Source organism: Danio aesculapii, chromosome 5 (genome assembly GCF_903798145.1).
Source record: "Danio aesculapii chromosome 5, fDanAes4.1, whole genome shotgun sequence".
In the NCBI taxonomy this organism is placed as follows: domain Eukaryota; kingdom Metazoa; phylum Chordata; class Actinopteri; order Cypriniformes; family Danionidae; genus Danio; species Danio aesculapii.
Genome location: NC_079439.1, coordinates 69362169 through 69384905, shown reverse-complemented (window position 1 = coordinate 69384905; position 22737 = coordinate 69362169). Strand labels below are relative to the sequence as shown.

Genomic DNA, 22737 nt, shown 5'->3' with positions numbered 1-22737 from the left:
CAACTGTTCGCTAATGCAAATTTCTTATCAGCCAATCACATGGCAGCAACTCAATGCATTTGGGCATGTAGACATGGTGATGACGATCTGCTGCAGTTCAAATCGAGTATTAGAATGGGGAAGAAAGGGGATTTAAGTGACTTTGAACGTGGCATGGTTGTTGGTGCCAGATGGGCTGGTCTGAGTATTTCAGAAACTGCTGATCAACTGAGATTTTCACACACAACCTTCTCTAGGATTTACAGAAAATGGTCTGAAAAAGAGATAATATCCAGTGAGCGACAGTTCTGTGGGCGCAAATGCCTTGTTTATGCCAGAAGTCAGAGAAGAATGGCCAGACTGGTTCCAGCTGATAGAAAGGTAACAGCAACTCAAATAACCGTTACATCCGAGGTCTGCAGAAGAGCATCTCTGAACGCAAAACACGTCCAACCTTGAGGCGGATGGACTACAGCAGCAGAAGACCACACCGAGTGCCACTCCTGTCAGCTCAGAACAGGAAACTGAAGCTGCAATTCACACAGGCTCATCCAAATTAGACAATAGAAGATTGGAAAAATGTTGCCTGGTCTGAGTCTCGATTTCTGCTGCAACATTCGGATGGTCGGGTCAGAATTTGACATCAACAATATGTAAGCATGGATGTATCCTGCCTTGTATTAATGGTTCAGGCTGGTGGTGGTGGTGTAATGATGTGGGGGATATTTTCTTGGAACACTTTGGACCTATTAGTACCAACTGAACATCATGTTAACCCAACAGCCTACCTGAGGATTGTTGCTGACCATGTCCATCCTTTTATGACCACAGTGTACCCATCTTCTGATGGCTACTTCCAGCAGGATAAATCATCCCAGACTGGTTTCTTGAACATGACAATGAGTTCACTGTACTCGAATGGCCTCCACAGTCACCAGATCTCAATCCAATAGAGCATCTTTGGGATGTGGTGGAACGGGAGATTCACATCATGGATGTGCAGCCAACAAATCTCCACCAACAGTGTGATGCTGTCATGTGAATATGGAGCAAAATCTCTGAGCAATGTTTCTAGTATCTTGTTGAATCTATGCCATGAAGGATTAAGGCAGTTCTGAAGGCAAAAGAGGGTCCAACCCAGTACTAGTGATGTGTACCTAATAAAGTGGCCGTGAGTGTATGTATACTGTTATAAGATAGAAGCACCAATTTGGCATCCTGCAGTTCCTCAAACACTGTCTGTTGTTTAGTGTATTTCTGGTTACCTCATCTGTTTTGTTTGTACCCTATTTTACAGTGTAATTTACTCTGTGTCAGACACAAATCACATAACAAGTCATGAAACAAGTCTTTAAAGGGATAGTTCACCCCAAAATTAATATTCTCTCATAATTTAAACCTGTTTGAGTTTCTGTCTTCTATTGAATACAAGTAAAGGTATACTCAAGAAAATGCAGCAGAAAAACACCCATTGACTTCCAAAGTGTTTTTAGCTTTTACTATAGATGTCAATGGCTGCTTTTTATCCAACATTCTTCAAAATATCTTGTTTTGTGTTCAACATAATACGGACATTCTTAAGTTTACAACCATTTGATTGAGTAAATGTCATTGTTGCGAGAACTATCCCTTTTTGTACTGCATGCAAGTCTATGCATGCTATAAGTTTGTCAATACGAGATGCAATGCATTAGATGAGCTGTAGTCAGAAAATACAGGCAAAGCTCGCAATTTAATGCCTGCCCCCCTTGACATCCAGTTTGCAATTCATTCAACTCACCCATAACACAAACGTTCAAGTGAGCACACACATGCGCTCAGTGTTAAAGCGGCTGTCAGCGGACCCTTATGAATCTTTAAAGAAGCCATAAAACATCCGCCAGTAAAGAATAGCCCCGGTCTCGGCCTGATCTGCCAGCCAACAGGTGCCATTACCCAGACCATACCAGACCAGACGGTTAGTGTGATTTCACTAGGTAGAGTTCATGGGTCAACAGTCAAATCAGCCAATCAGATTTAGGGGATAAGCTCACAGTTGTGCACCAGGTTTCAGGCAGCCACCCACTGCGATCGGACATTACACCAATGTCAGCGATCCAGGGGTGTTATAGACTGTACCAAAAAGCTGGGGGTGGGGGGGGGGATTAAATTCCAGGAGTTTCCGGGAGACAAAACGGGAGATGGGTCTGAAATACGGGAGACTACTCCCGGGAAAAACGGGAGTGTTGGCAGGTATGATCGCATCCTACACTGTAGAAAAATGTTGGATTCTTCAATTCCTTCATGATGTCCCAACACAAATTGATTAGCTTAACGTAACAGTTTTTTTCTAATTTGATTGGACTGAACATAAGACAATTAAGTTGCCCAAAAAAACACTTAAGAATTGTGATGGTTCAACTCATTTTAAATAAGTATTTTCAACAAGCAGCAAAAGTCATTTCTGACGAAACCACACCCACCTTACACAGACACACCCACACACACCTGTCTCACCTGTATTTCATGCTACTGTGTCGTCCAATTGCCTCCTTCATATGGGCGTGGCCTTGGGGCAGGGGGCGGGACCCCGGCGCGTCCCGCGTTTTGACTGAGCTCTGAGGGGCATAGTTGCCATTTCCCCCCTGTCCTCTTTCTCCTCCTCCACCGCTGCTGCCCCCTGGTGGAGGGGCAGTTCTCAGGCCGCACAGCCGGTCCTCACTGCGGCTCTTCAGATTGTGCTCCGTACAGGCAAATGACACCTGCATGCTGACCAGCTCACTTCTGCGCTCAGTTTATCAGAATCCTCAAGGTATGTTTGTGTTCAGATAGATAGATAGATAGATAGATAGATAGATAGATAGATAGATAGATAGATAGATAGATAGATAGATAGATAGATAGATAGATAGATAGATAGATGGATGCTCAAGTCAGGTTTTGCACCTGCTGGCACCAACTTGCAGCTGTTGCGCGGAGGGCGAGCGTCCAACGCAACTCAAACGCGATGGGGTGCGTGTTTATGTCGCTTGGCAAAAAGTCACGACTGGCTCCGGTCCAGGCCTTTAACGTGATGCTGCGTGCCCGGTCTGTCTATGCAGTCGCCCGCTGCACTTCTCCGATACCCGGATCGACGCAACTTGAAGACGCTCCACCGCTCCGTGTTGAGGCATTCCTCTGCAGAATCCGGGTGGTCTCTCTGTGCGAGGCGGGGGAGCTCCCTCAAAATGCGGAACCACCCAATCCACACCGGGTCTCCACCGACAGGATGCGCAACAGCCGGCGCCGCTTCACCTAATGGCACCCAAATACGCGACTGCAGAAATGTGTTTACGCGCGCCTGAACATCTCGTACACACACACTCACACACACACACAGTGAGAGAGTCACGCACACGCTCGGACGCGCTAGCACTCGGCGGTGATGGTCACTATCTTACACAGCGCGCGCCCTCACGCACTCCAGCAAACGTCGCGCTGCTTTTCAGACGCGTAATTATTGCCATGGTGATCACCGAACGCGATCCAAAGTGAGTTTGACAGCTCCGCAGGGTCCATATTCCATCGTCAGATCTGACTCTGCTGGCCGATATGTCGCATCGTGAACGCGTGATAGCGGCGAGAGGCTGTCGATGGAAGTGAGAAGAGAGCTGTGCGTCCGTTCAGATGAGCGACAGAGCCATCAAACGCGCTACTGCCAACTCACAACCCAATCAAATGCTGTGTGAACCCCCACCCTCTCTCTCTCTCTCTCTCTCGCTCTCTCTCTCTCGGATTTCCATTGTGATTAATGTGTGAATTGAGCAGGACCACTGCGGAATAATCATGTTATTGTTTGTGTCATACATACACATACACTCGCACACCCACGCACAATATTTAACATTTCTCGGTTGCTTAAATAGCCTACTAATAGACGCCCAGAGGATATTTAACCATACTGGAATATCATATAGAAAATATTATAGTAAATATAGGTAAATATGTGATCCTGGAGCACAAAACCAGTCATTAATGTCACTTTTTTTAAATTGAGATGTTTATGTGACATGAAAGCTGAATAAATAAGCTTTCCATTGCAATATTTAGTAATTATTTGAGAAAAAAAAATGGAATTTATAGGTTTTGTGGTTCTGGGTCACATTTTATATTCAATTACAGTCAAATAAAGGTTAAAAACTGTATTAAAATAAATATACTAAATCAATAAATGTTAAAAACCTATTCTTTAAAAATATTAGTATCCAAATGAGTGGTTTAATCTCTGAGCAAACACTAAATGCAATGTTATTGGTTAGAATCGCTTTTAAGGGTTTCCTAAAGTAATGCTACATACTGATAACCCTCAGCAGACCTATTAAAATTTCACTGCTTCTTTTAACCTACCGAACCAAATCAATAAATAATGAAATACATATGATTGTTAATATTGTATAAAAAAATAATTAATTAATGGCGTATCAGTCCAGAGACACTCTGAAGTGCATTAATGTTGCTTCTAGAAGCTCAAAAGTCTGGAAGTAGAACATTGTCCAAATAGCTTCAATATGAGTTTCATTAATTAAGGTGCCTAATTTACAATAGAGGCATGGGGTCATCTCTTTTATGCTACAAGAAAGGACACCATTTTTTTTCATGCACAAAATGTTCAGCTAAACTTTATAACTTCAAACAAATAACAAGCTGCATTGTGATGTACACTTGTAAAATGTAGAATGGGTTATGCTTTGTGGACACTTTGTCATGTTTTGTCTCTCATTTTATTCCTGTCTGCTTAATAGTCATAAGATGCATGCCCAATTTAGCGGCTGCATCATTGGAAGGCCGTATTAGAAGGCCAATTGCGTCATCACAGCACAACGAAGGCTGTCAAATTCAAAGGCTTTTCTCAAATGTGACCTTCAAATGCGTCTTTTGTTTCCCGAGAAAATAAAAGATACAACCAATGCATTTTTCACAGCCCAGGCTATCCCAAGATTCATTGTGTAGCTGACAACAGAGTTTTGTATTATTATTTTATTTCAGAAACAATTGAAATTGAAACGATTGATTACAATTGTGAATGTAATCACACCCAATTCAGGATATCCAGCTTTGTGGACTTTGTTAGGTGCAACATTTAGTTGCTAACTTCCTGCCACGAAATTTTGTGTTTAAAAAATGTCTAATAGATGTCTAAACATAGACTGTCAGTGAACATCTAATAGACATCTAACAATACTCTAAAAATAGACTAGTCATCAAATAGACGGATTAGACAGACTTCACATGTCTGTTCATTCATTCTTTTATTTCTGATGACTAGTCTATTTTGGGACTATTATTAGACGTCTATTAGATGTTCACCGACAGTCTAAATTTAGCCTTGTTTTATCCAAGGTGTCAATGTCAATTTGACATCTATTAGTATTTTTTTAAACACTAAAAATTCTTGCTGGGTTGTTTGTCTCCATGCAACCCTTGCTTGTCTCCATAGCAACCAATTATGTACACCTGTGTCTTATTTAAGGCACTTTTCTACTCTAATATGACCTTTTACGTGAAGCTGCTTTGACACAATCTACATTGTAAAAACGCTATACAAATAAAGGTGAATAATAGACAACATTTGAATTGTGTTGCAGATATAGTGGGGAACTTTCCACCACGCAAATTTTGTGTTTAAAAAATCTCTAATAGACTGTCAGTGAACATCTAATAGACGTCTAACAATAGTGCAAAAATAGACTAGTCATCAAATCAAACAGACAGTGCCTTAAATGTTAGCTGGAAATTGACATTTTTTCTTTTAATTCAGTATCGTGACAAGTCTAAAATTGTGAAAGAATCAGTATATTAACTCGAGTTTGATAAAAGGCGTGTGTTTGGGAAAGGAAACGTTAGCTAACTAGTGCCTTTTCCCTTAACTTAGCTGAAAATTAGTTCTGATATCCCTTATTATTTTCAAACGATTGATTATAATTGTGAATGTAATCACACCCAATTCAGGATATCCAGCTTTGTGGACTTTGTTAGGTGCAACATTTAGTTGCTAACTTCCTGCCACGAAATTTTGTGTTTAAAAAATGTCTAATAGATGTCTAAACATAGACTGTCAGTGAACATCTAATAGACATCTAACAATACTCTAAAAATAGACTAGTCATCAAATAGACGGATTAGACAGACTTCACATGTCTGTTCATTCATTCTTTTATTTCTGATGACTAGTCTATTTTCGGACTATTATTAGACGTCTATTAGATGTTCACTGACAGTCTAAATTTAGCCTTGTTTTATCCAAGGTGTCAATGTCAATTTGACATCTATTAGTATTTTTTAAACTCTAAAAATTCTTGCTGGGTTGTTTGTCTCCATGCAACCCTTGCTTATCTCCATAGCAACCAATGATGTACACCTGTGTCTTATTTAAGGCACTTTTCTGCTCTAATAGACAACATTTGAATTGTGTTGCTGATATAGTGTTGAACTTTCCACCACGCAAATTTTGTGTTTAAAAAATGTCTAATAGATGTCTAAACATAGACTGTCAGGGAAAATAGACGTCTATTTTTGGACTGTTATTAATTGTCTATTAGATGTTCACTGACAATCCAAATTTAGTCTTGTTTAACATGAGGTGTCTATGTTTGGATGTCAATTTAACATCTATTAGTCTTTTTAAACACAAAAGCTGCGGTCACACTGGACTTTTCTCCCCATAGACTTCCATTCATACGCACGCGAATGCGTCAGACTGGAATGGCAAGCTCGTGCGACAATTTTCGCAGTTCGCTGCATTGCAAAGTTCAAGCTTGGTGAACTCAATTTTATCCTCCTTACACTGGCTGCCTGTTAAGTTTCGTATTGAATTTAAAATATTGCTTCTTACATATAAAGCTTTAAATAATCTAGCTCCTGTTTATCTAACCAATCTTCTGTCTCGCTACAATCCAACTCGCTCTTTAAGATCTCAAAACTCAGGGCTTCTGGTAGTACCTAGAATAGCAAAGTCGAGTAAAGGAGGTCGAGCCTTCTCATTTATAGCTCCTAAACTCTGGAATAGCCTTCCTGATAACGTCCGAGGCTCAGACACACTCTCCCAATTCAAAACTAGATTAAAGACCTATCTGTTCAGTAAAGCATACACTTAGTGCACCACTTAGGGGGCTTCCACACAGGTTATGCATCTTGCTGATATACACTGTGAACATCAGCTACGCTAATTATTTTCTTTATTCTCCATTTCCACCTGGGGATACTCTTCCCGAGGCCCTCAGACTATGCAGAGTCACTGATTCGATCCAAGACCAACGACGAGATGATCCCAAGGTTTCCATATCCTGGACCTGGCCGAATCCTGAACAACTACTGCGATGGTCATGGAAGAGTGGAGAACATGAGACTGTTTCCTATGACGCTCCAGAGACAGACGAGTCTTCGCTGAGGCCAGCTTCCAGCCTCCGCCACTGAGACTGCAGCTCTGCACAAGACGTTTGGCCAGCGGAGAAATTAAAATGGTCGTGCCCAACTGAGTCTGGTTTCTCTCAAGGTTTTTTTTTCTTCACTTCCGCCTTTAGTGAAGTTTTTTTTCCCTCTCCGCTGTCGCCACTGGCTTGCATGGTTCAGGATCTGTAGAGCTGCGCATCGATGGATTTGCTCTTCAGTATTTGGACTCTCAGTAGTGATTATTAAACCACACTGAACTGAGCTCAACTGAACTGAACTTAAACACTACAAACTGAACTACACTGTTCCTATTTACTGTGACCTTTTATGTGAAGCTGCTTTGACACAATCTACATTGTATAAGCGCTATACAAATAAAGGTGAATTGAATTGAATTGAACTCTGACCTGCGAAATCACATCACTTGACTGCGTGAGACCAGTCGAGAATCAAAACATGACCTCTGGACATAAATTTAAAATATGGACCGATCGTTCGCTTTTTAAAATTTCTAATTATCTTGTTTAATCCCGCCCCTTTTCACAGCGCTGTATGATAGAATTTCACAAGCTCAAACTCTAGTGTGACCTTTGTTTTAAAAATCTTGCTGGGTTGTTTGTCTCCATACAACCCTTGCTTGACTCCATAGCAACCAATGATGTACACCTATATCTCATTTAAGCAGTTTATCAATTTTGGGGGCTTTTCAACTTCATTCTGTAACTAGTACCTGGTACCTTTTTAAGAACCAACTCAAGTGAGGTTCCAAGTGAGCCATACCATTAGCAAAATGTGACACATACACACTGTTGATCACCAATTGGGCATTGGATTTGTGACACATGACACCAAACCCACTATATACGCTTATTTCACGTGGCCGCCATTTTAAAGAACCAAAGCGAGGCTGCGGTGGGAAGAAACCCGGAAGTATAGGACCAGCACTGTAAACATTGCAGTAACATGCTGTGGACTACAAACCTCCAGCTGTTGCTGTGATTTCAAAATGCAGAAATGGTGTAAACATGACTTTAATATCATTCAGTAAGTTTAATTTAAACAATTAAAAGCAATTTAGCATCAAATAACAACACAATCTCTGTAAGAGTAATATGCTCAAGTGTCCTCCTAGGCTTCAGTTCATGGCACCAGTTAAACACCATGGGGACGCTTCCCTGCTCCAGTCTATGAACCCGGTGAGCGATAAAACACTGCAGTCCTCTGTAGCACATCCTCCTGTTGTCCCGGTACTTAAGTTTTAAAACCGTCTATTTCCTGCTAACATTGAAGCGCCGCTGAGCGCGGATGACTCGACTGATCTTCACGGCTGCTTTGCACTCCAGTCTCAATGTATCTGTGTTTGCACTCAGTTTACCGCTCTTACACAGATACACAGAGACTGGAGAGGGAGCGCGAAGCAACCATAAAAATCAGTCGAGTCATCAAGCAGATCGCTCGTCTGTGCTCGGTAAACAGCGCAGGGTGAACTGATGACCTTCTCGGCCAATCACAAGCATTTCTGTTGAGCACGTGAACACAATTGCAAATCAGCACTGTTTATGAAAGCCATCAACAGTGCCTTAAATGTTAGCGGGAAATTGACGGTTTTTCTTTTAATTCAGTATCGTGACAAGTCTAATATAGTGAAAGAATCAATATATTAACTCGAGTTTGATAAAACGCGTGTGTTTGGGAAAGAAAACGTTAGCTAACGAGTGCCTTTTACCTTAACTTAGCTGAAAATTAGCTCTGATATCCTTTTTTTATTGGCATGTTCAGGTGTGTTTGATTACAGTTGAAGCTAAACTATGCAGGACACCGGCCCTCCAGGACTGAGTTTGCCCACCCCTGTCCTAAGTGTTGTGTATGTATATTAAAGGTGACCTATTTTGCCCCTTTTTACAAGATGTAAAATAAGTCTCTGATGTATTTTAGTGTAAATTAAGTCTCGGAGAGTGTTCAGTTTCAGCTCAAAATACCACACAAATAATGTGTTATAACTCTCTGAAACTAATTTCAAACTAATCTCTGTCCTAATTGTGACGTTTTGGTGACTGTCGCTTTAAATTTAAAAGAGGGCGGAGCTATAAAAGCCTACATGTCAGCATAGTGGCAGGTTCAAAATCAAGACTAACTATGCTGATAAGGGAGAGATGGTCACTAATGGGCGGGGCTTTCCTCCTCTGATGACACGTACAAAGGGAGAATGTCAATCAAAGTGTTTCTGCAGACTGTTTTTATCGAGTGTGGTTATAAAATATACAATTTATACATTTTTACCACTAGAAGCTGGTTATATTCACACACTGCCACCACACAACTGTGTTTAAACCCCTTATAAATGCATAATAGGTCCCCTTTAAATCTTTGACTGCGGGAATTTGAATTTCTCCTTTGATTTCTTGGACCTGATGTAACATTAATAATTAGATGTGTACTCTGGATGTGTCATTTAAAAGTAATAAATAGGACAAATGAATGAATGTGAATTCACTGCTTCACTCTCACTAAATGTCAAAACATCCTAGAACTTGCTCAGCTCCTCTGAGCGGTAAACCCCGCCTACTCAAATGTAATTGGCCATCTCAATCATTTTGACATTTGCTGTGTGCAAGCAAATAATCCATTAGTAATTGGTCTGACGGCTCAGTCGTACTGTGAGTGTGCAGTTGGGTGGCTCAAATTCAATTCAGTTCAGTTTGAGTTTGTTTGAATAGCGCTTTTCACAATAGTTATTGTTTCAAAGCAGCTTTACAAAAGGTGGAATGAATTTGGTAGAATGAAGTGTCATAAACAGCTGTCATTTTATGCTAAGAGTTTCCTTCCGCTCTACGCGATGATCTCTCCTATCAGGCACACAAACATCATAAGATGTTAATATTAGGTTAGATTTAGGTCTTGATGTCAGGTGACCAAAATTTAATGTCTAGCCAGCCTCTACTGACAATTTTATTTTGACATCCACTAATGGCGTTGATCCCTACTGAAAAAACCAGCTTAAACCAGCCTAGGCTGGTTGGCTTGTTTTAGCTGGTCGACCAGCCTGGTTTTAGAGGGGTTTTGGCAATTTCCAGGCTGGATTCCAGCCATTTCCAGTCTGGTCTTAGCTGGTCAGGTTGTAAAATGACCAGCTAAAACCAGCTTGACCACCTAGCCAGGCTGGGAGCCCAACCAAAACCACCCATGTCCAGCTTAAACCAGGCTGGTCAAGCTGGTTTTAGCTGGATTTAGCTGGTCATTTTCCAGCCTGACCAGCTAAGACCAGGCTGGAAATGGCTGGAAACCAGCCTGGAAATGGCCAAAACCCCTTTAAAACCAGGCTGGTCGACCAGCTTAAACCAGCTAACCAGCCATGGTTTAAGCTGGATTTTTCAGCAGGGATATTTGGTTGATTTTAGGTTGTGTTGGAAAGTGACCAAAATCCAACTTCGAATCAACATCTTAAACCAATGTCCTGACGTCAAATACTAACATTTATTCGTCAGGTTTGGCAACCAAAAACCAACATCTGATAGACATCATACTGATCACGTCCACACAACGTCAAGCTGAAGATCATTAGACGTTAATATTTGATTGATTTTTGGTTGGATGTTGGACATTGACGTTGGCCTGATGTTGGGTTCTGATGTCAACCAGATGTTCATATCCAAACAAAATGCATTGCTGGGGTACAATGTCAATCTGACGTCATGTTTACATCCTGTGCTTGCTGGGCTTACTTTATACTTTCATCCACAGGCAGTTTGTCAACAGAAATGGTCAATTTTGCTTCTATATATATATATAGGAGCAGGACACAAAGTACTAGTTTCTGTGAAAGATACGTCCCTGTTTCATGCTAAATTTAACAAAGCATAATGCAAAAATTGAGTGCAGAATTGTCACAAAAAAACATGCAAACAGTCAAATGAACTTGAGGGCATGGTGTTTTTGCCACTAGAGGGTGTGTATTCACAAAAAACAAAAGCGTAGAAGCGTAGTTTGATGACGCAGTGGCTGAGTGTGGTGAGTTGTGGTCTTTATTACATCCTACAGGACTCCTGCAGAAATGTGTGATGCTATCATGTTAATATGAAGCAAAATCTCTGAGGAATATTTCCAGTATCTTACTGAATCTATTCCATGGAGGATTAAGGCAGTTCTGAAGGCAAAAAGGGGTTCAACCCCGTACTAGTAATGTGTACCTAATAAAGTGGCCGTGAGTAAATATAACACTGTTCTAGTAGTTTTAGACATTCTAATGAAAAAAAAGTCGTACAATATAGCTCTCACACACTTTGGTTCATGCAGGGCGAGGCGAAAAGCAAGAACATCGTCTGCCAAGTTCATCGTAAATCAGCGCAACGAGTGAATTGTGTTCTTGACACAAATATGAATAAGAAAAATGTGCTCTCGGCTCTCTGTTTAATAAGGCCAGGGGTTGCTTTGAGAGCCAGATGGCTGTGCTTCTGTTGCTGATGAATGCTGCTGTTGTAACATCTGCACTGAATCAGCCCAGTAGCAAACCACAGGTTTATGAGGAAAAGAAATGATTCACTGCAAAACATCCCGAATAATGCAGATCAAGATGAAACTCGATCATTTAAGGAGACATGTACAGTTACAGTCAGAATTATTAGCCCTCCTGTGAATTTTCTTTGTTTCAAATATTTCCCAAATGATGTTTAACAGAGCAAGGAAGTTTTTACAGTATTTCCTATAATATTTTTTCTTCTGGAGAAAGTCTTATTTGTTTTATTTCAGCTAGAATAAAAGCAGTTTTTATTTTATTTTTAAATCATTTTAAGGTCAATAATATTAGCCCCCTTTAGCAATCATTTTTTGATTGTCTAGAGAACAAAACCATCATTATACAATGACTTAATTACCCTAGTTAAGCCTTTAAATGTCACTTTAAGCTGAATACTTGCATCTTGAAAAAATATCTAGTCAAATATTCTGTACTGTCATCATGGCAAACATAAAATAAATCAGTTATTAGAAATGAGTTATTAAAACTATTATGTTTAGTAATGTGTTCAATCTATTGTCTCTGTTAAACAGAAATATACAGGGGGTTAATAATTCAGGAGAGCTAATAATTCTAATTTCAATTGTGTATATAAAGTATATGTATATTTCAGTGTATTCCTGTACACTGGGTCATGGGGTGATGTGTTTGTTGCTCTGCTGACTGTTGAAATGCATCAACATTTGTACTTCATCATGCAGCTCCAGAATGCTTTTCAAAGCTGTATTCAGTGCATCAGGGTGCACAGAGACTGCTTTCAGCCAATCAGAGCGCAGCAGTGCAGAAGATGCAGCCAATGACAGCGCTGCCGCATGTGTAATGAACATGGGGGGAAAAGAACAAATCTGCTCTCATCACAGAACATCTGCATGCAATCCAGAGCCAGAGAGAGAGAGAGAGAGATGAGATTGGGGTTTAAATATCACTCATCGCATTCGGTTTCTGACCATCTAAATGAAGGGTTTCTATCATGGTTTGGATGCAGTAAATGTCTCTAATCAGAGCAGCATCGCAGGAGCTGTCCGTGGTTCTGAAATTATTCAATATGCTGGATCAGTAGGAATTTACATTGATATTTTAAAACGGAATTTATTCCTGTGATGCAAAAAAAATAATTTCAGCATCACTGCAGCAGTCCTGAATTTTACATGGTGAATCACAAAATCATCCTGAGATGCTGATTTTTTAAGTCTATCTATCTATCTATCCATCCATCCGTCCGTCCGTCCGTCCGTCCGTCCGTCCGTCCGTCCCTCCCTCCCTCCCTCCCTCCCTCCCTCCCTCTCTCTCTCTCTCTCTCTCTCTCTCTCTCTCTCTCTCTCTATATATATATATATATATATATATGTATATGTGTGTGTGTGTGTGTGGGGGGGGGGGGGGTGTTTGTGTGTGTGTATGCATGTATATGTATATTAAAGTTTGGGGTTAGTTTTTTCCATGGTTTTTTTTTAAGAAAATTATTCTGTTCATCAATGTGGCATTTATTAAATGTAAATTTTTTTTTAAAATAATTATTACAATTTTAAATAACTTATTGTATGTAGTTTCAAATGAAATTATTACTCCATTATTGCTTTTATTACTATTACCATTAATAATAATATTAATAATAATAACAATAATTAATATTAGAGTGATTTCTGAAAGATCATTTGACTCTGAAGACTGGAGTAATGAAGTAATGAAGAAAATAAATTCATCGTTAAAATCACAGGAATAAATGATTAAATTAAATTATAAACACTTATTTTATAGTGCAAAAACATTTTGTAATTTTATAAGTTGTACTGTATTTTTGATTAAATAAATGCAGCCTTGGTTTGTAAATATACAAATATACTACCGGTCAAAAGTCTTGTCATCGATCCCAGTTGTAAAAGCAACAAATAATGACTTGAATTCTGGTTGATCATTTGGAAAAGTGTCAGAAGGTCGATTTTTTTAGATGAATTATCTGTTGAACTGCATCCCAATCGTCACATATTACAGAAGACCCACTGGAACCTGCATGGAGCCAAGATTCTCATAGAAATCAGTCAAGTTTGGTGAAGGAAAAATCATGGTTTGGGGTTACATTCAGTATAGGGGCGTACGAGAGATCTGCAGAGTGGATGGCAACATCAACAGCCTGAGGTATCAAGACATTTGTGCTGCCCATTACATTACAAACCACAGGAGAGGGCAAATTCTTCAGCAGGATAGCGCTCCTTCTCATACTTCAGCCTCCACATCAAAGCTCCTGAAAGCAAAGAAGATCAAGGTGCTCCAGGATTGGCCAGCCCAGTCACCAGACATGAACAATATTGAGCATGTCTGGGGTAAGATGAAGGAGGAGGCATTGAAGATGAATCCAAAGAATCTTGATGAACTCTGGGAGTCCTGCAAGAACGCTTTCTTTGCCATTCCAGATGACTTTATTAATCAGTGATTTGAGTCATTGCAGAGATGTATGGATGCAGTCCTCCAAGCTCATGATGGAGTCAGACACAATATTCATTCTGTTTCCACTGCAGCATGACCACATATTCTATACTGGACATTATTTCTGTTAAGTGACAAGACTTTTGTCCTAATTAAAAATCAAGGCATGATTACTTTATTTGGGTAAAATGAGCATAATCTAGAGGCCTTTGCCTTTCATTTAAGCCACTTCTGATACCAAATGATCAACTAGAAGTCAAGTTATTATTTGTTGTTCCTAAAACTTGGATAGGCGACAAGACTTTTGTCAGGTAGTGTAGAATACTTTCTTGATATATATATTTTTCTAGTTATTTGGACTAGAAAAGCAAGTAAGAAAAGCATTTTTGGCAGTATATTGTTGCAATGTTCAAACTCCTCACATAATAAGTGAAATACAGTGTTGCCGAGGTTGAACCCAGCTGTATCAAAGGAGATCCATTAATATGTGTATCTCTGTTGTATTAGATTGTACTGCTCTTTAGCTTCAGATTGTCATCTCAGCTGCAAAAACAACGTGAGGTGCAGAGAACGAACATGTGCTTTATGAAATCAGAGCACATCAAACCACCTGGTTTTGCGAATTAGTCCATATGGCGGTCGAAAGATGGAGAGAAAGACAGAATATGCCCTCTTCTTTGCCTGTAAGGTGTGTCCTACTAAAGGCGTAATTAAGATGTAATTGCAAATTAATTGGCAGAAAATGACAAAAGTAGGTCTTGACCGATAGCGAGAAGGGATTTACCAGAGGACAAAAAGCTCCACTTTTTTTCTCGCTCCAATTTCACAGAGTAAAGCAAATGACTAGAAAACAGACATTGTTTTCGTAATCGCCACCAAAAAAATATTGGTTGACTTTACTTTGAAAAGTGAGTAAACATGTTGCTTTTAAAGCGATTAGTTGACTTAAAATAAGTGTGTAAACATGTTGCTTTTAAAGCGATCAGTTGATTTTACTTAAAATAAGTGAGTAAACATGTTGCTTTTAAAGTGATTAGTTGACTACTTAAAATAAGTGAGTAAACATGTTGCTTTTAAAGCGATTAGTTGACTACTTAAAATAAGTGAGTAAACATGTTGCTTTTAAAGCGATTAGTTGACTTTAATTAGTGAGTAAACATGTTGCTTTTAAAGCGATTAGTTGACTACTTAAAATAAGTGAGTAAACATGTTGCTTTTAAAGCGATTAGTTGACTACTTAAAATAAGTGAGTAAACATGTTGCTTTTAAAGCGATTAGTTGACTACTTAAAATAAGTGAGTAAACATGTTGCTTTTAAAACGATTAGTTGACTTTAATTAGTGAGTAAACATGTTGCTTTTAAAGCGATTAGTTGACTTTACTTTAATAAGTGAGTAAACATGTTGCTTTTAAAGCGATTAGTTGACTTTAATTTTTGAGTAAACATGTTGCTTTTAAAGCGATTAGTTGACTACTTAAAATAAGTGAGTAAACATGTTGCTTTTAAAGCGATTAGTTGACTACTTAAAATAAGTGAGTAAACATATTGCTTTTAAAGCGATTAGTTGACTTTACTTAAAATGAGTGAGTAAATATGTTGCTTTTAAATCGATTAGTTGACTTTACTTAAAATAAGTGAGTAAACATGTTGCTTTTAAAGCGATTATTTGACTTTAATTAGTGAGTAAACATGTTGCTTTTAAAGCGATTAGTTGACTTTACTTTAATAAGTGAGTAAACATGTTGCTTTTAAAGCGATTAGTTGACTTTACTTTAATAAGTGAGTAAACATGTTGCTTTTAAAGCGATTAGTTGACTTTACTTAAAATAAGTGAGTAAACATGTTGCTTTTAAAGCGATTATTTGACTTTAATTAGTGAGTAAACATATTGCTTTTAAAGCGATTATTTGACTTTACTTAAAATAAGTGAGTAAACATGTTGCTTTTAAAGCGATTAGTTGACTTTATTTAAAATAAGTGAGTAAACATGTTGCTTTTAAAGCGATTAGTTGACTACTTAAAATAAGTGAGTAAACATATTGCTTTTAAAGCGATTAGTTGACTTTAATAAGTGAGTAAACATGTTTCTTTTAAAGCGATTAGTTGACTTTACTTAAAATGAGTGAGTAAATATGTTGCTTTTAAATCGATTAGTTGACTTTACTTAAAATAAGTAAGTAAACATGTTGCTTTTAAAGCGATTATTTGACTTTACTTAAAATAAGTGAGTAAACATGTTGCTTTTAAAGCGATTAGTTGACTTTACTTAAAATAAGTGAGTAAACATGTTGCTTTTAAAGCGATTAGTTGACTTTACTTAAAATAAGTGAGTAAACATGTTACTTTTAAAGCGATTAGTTGACTTTACTTAAAATAAGTGAGTAAACATGTTACTTTTAAAGCGATTAGTTGACTTTACTTAAAATAAGTGAGTAAACATGTTGCTTTTAAAGCGATTAGTTGACTACTTAAAATAAGTGAGTAAACATGTTGCTTTTAAAGCGATTAGTTGACTACTTAAAATAAGTGAGTAAACATGTTGCTTTTAAAACGATTAGTTGACTTTAATTAGTGAGTAAACATGTTGCTTTTAAAGCGATTAGTTGACTTTACTTTAATAAGTGAGTAAACATGTTGCTTTTAAAGCGATTAGTTGACTTTAATTAGTGAGTAAACATGTTGCTTTTAAAGCGATTAGTTGACTACTTAAAATAAGTGAGTAAACATGTTGCTTTTAAAGCGATTAGTTGACTACTTAAAATAAGTGAGTAAACATATTGCTTTTAAAGCGATTAGTTGACTTTACTTAAAATGAGTGAGTAAATATGTTGCTTTTAAATCGATTAGTTGACTTTACTTAAAATAAGTGAGTAAACATGTTGCTTTTAAAGCGATTATTTGACTTTAATTAGTGAGTAAACATGTTGCTTTTAAAGCGATTAGTTGACTTTACTTTAATAAGTGAGTAAACATGTTGCTTTTAAAGCGATTAGTTGACTTTACTTTAATAAGTGAGTAAACATGTTGCTTTTAAAGCGATTAGTTGACTTTACTTAAAATAAGTGAGTAAACATGTTGCTTTTAAAGCGATTATTTGACTTTAATTAGTGAGTAAACATATTGCTTTTAAAGCGATTATTTGACTTTACTTAAAATAAGTGAGTAAACATGTTGCTTTTAAAGCGATTAGTTGACTTTATTTAAAATAAGTGAGTAAACATGTTGCTTTTAAAGCGATTAGTTGACTACTTAAAATAAGTGAGTAAACATATTGCTTTTAAAGCGATTAGTTGACTTTAATAAGTGAGTAAACATGTTTCTTTTAAAGCGATTAGTTGACTTTACTTAAAATGAGTGAGTAAATATGTTGCTTTTAAATCGATTAGTTGACTTTACTTAAAATAAGTAAGTAAACATGTTGCTTTTAAAGCGATTATTTGACTTTACTTAAAATAAGTGAGTAAACATGTTGCTTTTAAAGCGATTAGTTGACTTTACTTAAAATAAGTGAGTAAACATGTTGCTTTTAAAGCGATTAGTTGACTTTACTTAAAATAAGTGAGTAAACATGTTACTTTTAAAGCGATTAGTTGACTTTACTTAAAATAAGTGAGTAAACATGTTACTTTTAAAGCGATTAGTTGACTTTACTTAAAATAAGTGAGTAAACATGTTGCTTTTAAAGCGATTAGTTGACTTTACTTAAAATAAGTGAGTAAACATGTTGCTTTTAAAGCGATTAGTTGACTTTACCTGAAAAGTCGAGTTAAACTGTTGTTTTTAAAGTGGTTAGTTGACTTTACTTTAAATTTACTCACACTCAATTGCTTCCAAACCTTTATGAGTTTCCCTTTCTGTTGAACACAAAATTAGTTATTTTTGTAACTCATTAACTTTAGAAACCAGTAACCATTGACTTCCACAGTAGGGAAAACAAATACTATGGATGGGAATGGCTACAGATTCTCAGCATTTTTCTAAATATTTTATTTTGTGTTCAACAGAAGAAAGAAACTCAAACAAATTTGTGGCAGGTCAATGAGGAGTGATTGATGACTGAATTTTCATTTTTAAATGAACTATTCCATTAAGAATATAAAAACAAATACTTTTACTCGAGTAAATTAAAAAAGTACTCAGTAAGTTATAGAGGAGTAAAGTTTATTTGGGTATCTGTAATTTTGCTCAAATACCTGATTTCTGTTCTTTCTCCACAACTATCAATATTTATTTATTTATTTACTTATTCATTTACTTATCTTATTTATTTATTTTTATTTTTATTTTTTTATTATTTATTTAATTATTTATTTATTTATTTATTTGGTGACTTATTTTATTTATTTATTTACTTATTTTATTTATTTATTTTTTATTTTTTTTTATTATTTATTTAATTATTTATTTATTTATTTAATTATTTATTTACTTATTTATTTAATTATTTATTTATTTTATTTATTTATTTAATTATTTATTTATTTAATTATTTATTTACTTATTTATTTAATTATTTATTTATGTAATTATTTATTCATTTATTTATTTTTTAATTAATTTATTTAATTATTTATTTACGTATTTATTTAATTATTCAATTATTTATTTATTTATTTACTTATTTATTTAATTATTTATTTATTTAATGAATGAATGTATAAAAAAGCAGCATCTCTTCAGGGCACTTAGTGCTTCAATTCACAATTTTCAGTGTAGGATTATTGAAAATACACAATTTAAAGTAGGGAATAGCAAATGAAGGGATTTCTGTATACAGCAAGTTTAGCACACATTATGTTTCTTCTTTTTTCTGTAATAAATCTGTTGTATGGCCTCCAGTGGACAGCAATGAGAACTGCATGTCAATTATTCATGGAAGTACGAATCCGCTTTTCAAAAGACGAAACCTGGAAACAGATCGCTGTCCCCCCTGGAGAGACGGCGCTTTTAAGTGCTTCCATCTGGAGAAAACACAATGTGCGCAAAAAAAGCGTGCGCAGATACACACTTCAGCCAACAGTATATGCTCTCAGACAAGCATTTTGTTCTGCCTCTGTGTGCTTTTTATAATTTTTTTTCTCCCTGTCACTCATTTTCCTGTGCTACTCATTGCCCTCTCTCGTCATTTTTTTTCTTTAAGCTGCTGAACATAAGCCTATGCTTCCTGCATGTGCGCCATCTTTATCTTCCCAGAACTAATGTGGGCTGTAATCTACCACGAAAAACACACAATTTCAGGAATTAGAGATCATTTAGTGCATCGTAAATCTAAATGCTCAAAAAAATGGTAGTATAAAAGCAGCCTATTAATCTCACGTGAACCCTTTCAGTCATTTGCATGTATATATGATGTTTTGTGCACTGTATATTAGCGGGAGATGTCAAAATGCACCTCCTGACACCAGTTCAGCCACAGAAGACCTTCACAGACTCATATTTTTTAGGCTGTATGAGGACACTGAAGCCCCTGTGCCTGAAACCAGCAAACCTCCAGCACAGCCGGCAGTTCCCATGGCAACCTGCAAAGAACCAATCACCTGGGGACGCAGAACAGCCTGATGGGATTTGTGGTGCAATTATAGCAGGATCAAGTCTGAAAGTATTATAAACTTCAGACTTGTAGCATGCTGTATGAGTGCTAATATTCATATTTATTACCCAGAGGGCACCCTGATGTTAAAATGACATAAAAAAAACTGCAGAAAACCTGTCAAGATCCAAATCAATTTGATGTCAGTTGACTATTTTGATGTTAAAATTTTATCAAATTGACGTCTAACAATGATGTAACAAAAAAACGTGTCAAAAATGCTTATCAATTTTATGTCAGTTGACGACTTTGATATTAAAATTACATCAAATTGACGTCTAACATTGATGTAAGAAAAAACATGTCAAAATGCTAATCGATTTGATGTCAGTTGACTATTTTGATGCTAAAATTACATCAAATTGACATCTAACATTGATGTAAGAAAAAAAACATGTCAAAAATGCAAATCGATTTACCGTCACGTGACTGCTTTGATGTTAAAATTTTATCAAATTAATGTCTAACAATAATGTAAGAAAAAAAACATGTCAAAATACTAATCTATTTGATGTCAGTTAACTATTTTGATGTTAAAAATGACATCAAATTGGCGTCTAACATTAATGTAAGAAAAAAAAACATGTCAAAAATGCTAATCAATTTGATGTCAGTTTACTGCTTTGATGTTAAAATTGCAGAAAATTAATGTTTAACGTTGACGTAAGAAAAAAAAACGTCAATAAATGCTAATCGATTTGATGTCAGTTGACTATTTTGATGTTAAAATTACATCAAATTGACATCTAACATTGATGAAAGAAAAAAAAACATGTCAGTATGCTAATCGATTTGATGTCAGTTTACTGCTTTGATGTTAAAATTGCAGAAAATTAATGTTTAACGTTGACGTAAGAAAAAAAAAACGTCAATAAATGCTAATCGATTTGATGTCAGTTGACTATTTTGATGTTAAAAATGACATCAAATTGATGTCTAACATTGAAATAAGGAAAAAACATGTCAAAAATGCAAATCGATTTGATGTCAGTTGTCTATTTTGATGGTAAAATTACATCAAATTAATGTCTAACATTATTGTAAGAAAAAAACAAGTCAAAATGCTAATCTATTTGATGTCAGTTAACTATTTTGATGTTAAAAATTACAATAAATTGATGCCTAACATTGAAGTAAGGAAAAAACACGTCAAAAATGCAAATCGATTTACCATCACTTAACTGCTTTGATGTTAAAATTACATCAAATTGACATCTAACATTGATGTAAGAAAAAAAACATGTCAAAATGCTAATCGATTTGGTGTCAGTTGACTATTTTGATGTTAAAATTGACATCAAATTGACGTCTAACACTGATGTAAGAAAAAAACGTAAAAATGCTAATCGATTTGATGTCAGTTGACTGCTTTGATGTTAAAATTGCATCAAATTAGTGTCTAACATTGACGTAAGAAAAAAAAACGTCAATAAATGCTAATCGATTTGATGTCAGTTGACTATTTTGATGTTAAAAATGACATCAAATTGATGTCTAACATTAAAATAAGGAAAAAACATGTCAAAAATGCAAATCGATTTATTGTCAGTTGACTATTTTGATGTTAAAATTACATCAAATTGACGTCTAACATTGATGAAAGAAAAAACATGTCAAAATGCTAATCGATTTGATGTCAGTTGACTATTTTGATGCTAAAATTACATCAAATTGACATCTAACATTGATGTAAGAAAAAAAACATGTCAAAAATGCAAATCGATTTACCGTCACGTGACTGCTTTGATGTTAAAATTTTATCAAATTAATGTCTAACAATAATGTAAGAAAAAAAACATGTCAAAATACTAATCTATTTGATGTCAGTTAACTATTTTGATGTTAAAAATGACATCAAATTGGCGTCTAACATTAATGTAAGAAAAGAAAACATGTCAAAAATGCTAATCAATTTGATGTCAGTTTACTGCTTTGATGTTAAAATTGCAGAAAATTAATGTTTAACGTTGACGTAAGAAAAAAAAAACGTCAATAAATGCTAATCGATTTGATGTCAGTTGACTATTTTGATGTTAAAATTACATCAAATTGACATCTAACATTGATGAAAGAAAAAAAAACATGTCAGTATGCTAATCGATTTGATGTCAGTTTACTGCTTTGATGTTAAAATTGCAGAAAATTAATGTTTAACGTTGACGTAAGAAAAAAAAAACGTCAATAAATGCTAATCGATTTGATGTCAGTTGACTATTTTGATGTTAAAAATGACATCAAATTGATGTCTAACATTGAAATAAGGAAAAAACATGTCAAAAATGCAAATCGATTTGATGTCAGTTGTCTATTTTGATGGTAAAATTACATCAAATTAATGTCTAACATTATTGTAAGAAAAAAACAAGTCAAAATGCTAATCTATTTGATGTCAGTTAACTATTTTGATGTTAAAAATTACAATAAATTGATGCCTAACATTGAAGTAAGGAAAAAACACGTCAAAAATGCAAATCGATTTGGTGTCAGTTGACTATTTTGATGTTAAAATTGACATCAAATTGACGTCTAACACTGATGTAAGAAAAAAACGTAAAAATGCTAATCGATTTGATGTCAGTTGACTATTTTGATGGTAAAATTACATTAAATTGACATCTAACATTGATGTAAGAAAACAAATTTGTCAAAATGCTAATCGATATGATGTCAGTTAACTATTTTAATGGTATAATTACATCAAATTAATGTCTAACATTGATGTAAGAAAAAAACATGTCAAAAACGATAATCAATTTGATTGTCACGGATTGGCCAGGCTCTTCCACCAACATCACGCACCGAGCACCTTCACCTGAGTATTAA

General features: G+C 36.0%; 1 protein-coding gene and 1 long non-coding RNA gene across 2 annotated transcripts in view; one reads left to right on the top strand and one right to left on the bottom strand.

Moving 5' to 3' along the window:
- LOC130229815 (voltage-gated potassium channel subunit beta-3) overlaps positions 1–3627 on the bottom strand; it is a 77236-nt gene extending 73609 nt beyond the window's left edge. Inside the window, exon 1 of the mRNA XM_056458806.1 lies at positions 2476–3627. Within this exon, the coding sequence (XP_056314781.1) occupies positions 2476–2726 (251 nt within the window). The 5' untranslated portion in view covers positions 2727–3627. The remainder of the gene's footprint in view (positions 1–2475) is intronic.
- Positions 1–20033, top strand: part of LOC130229816 (uncharacterized) — a 103485-nt gene extending 83452 nt beyond the window's left edge. Inside the window, exon 3 of the long non-coding RNA XR_008837872.1 lies at positions 19769–20033. This is a non-coding gene — a long non-coding RNA (uncharacterized LOC130229816). The remainder of the gene's footprint in view (positions 1–19768) is intronic.
- Positions 20034–22737: the final 2704 nt, after the last annotated feature.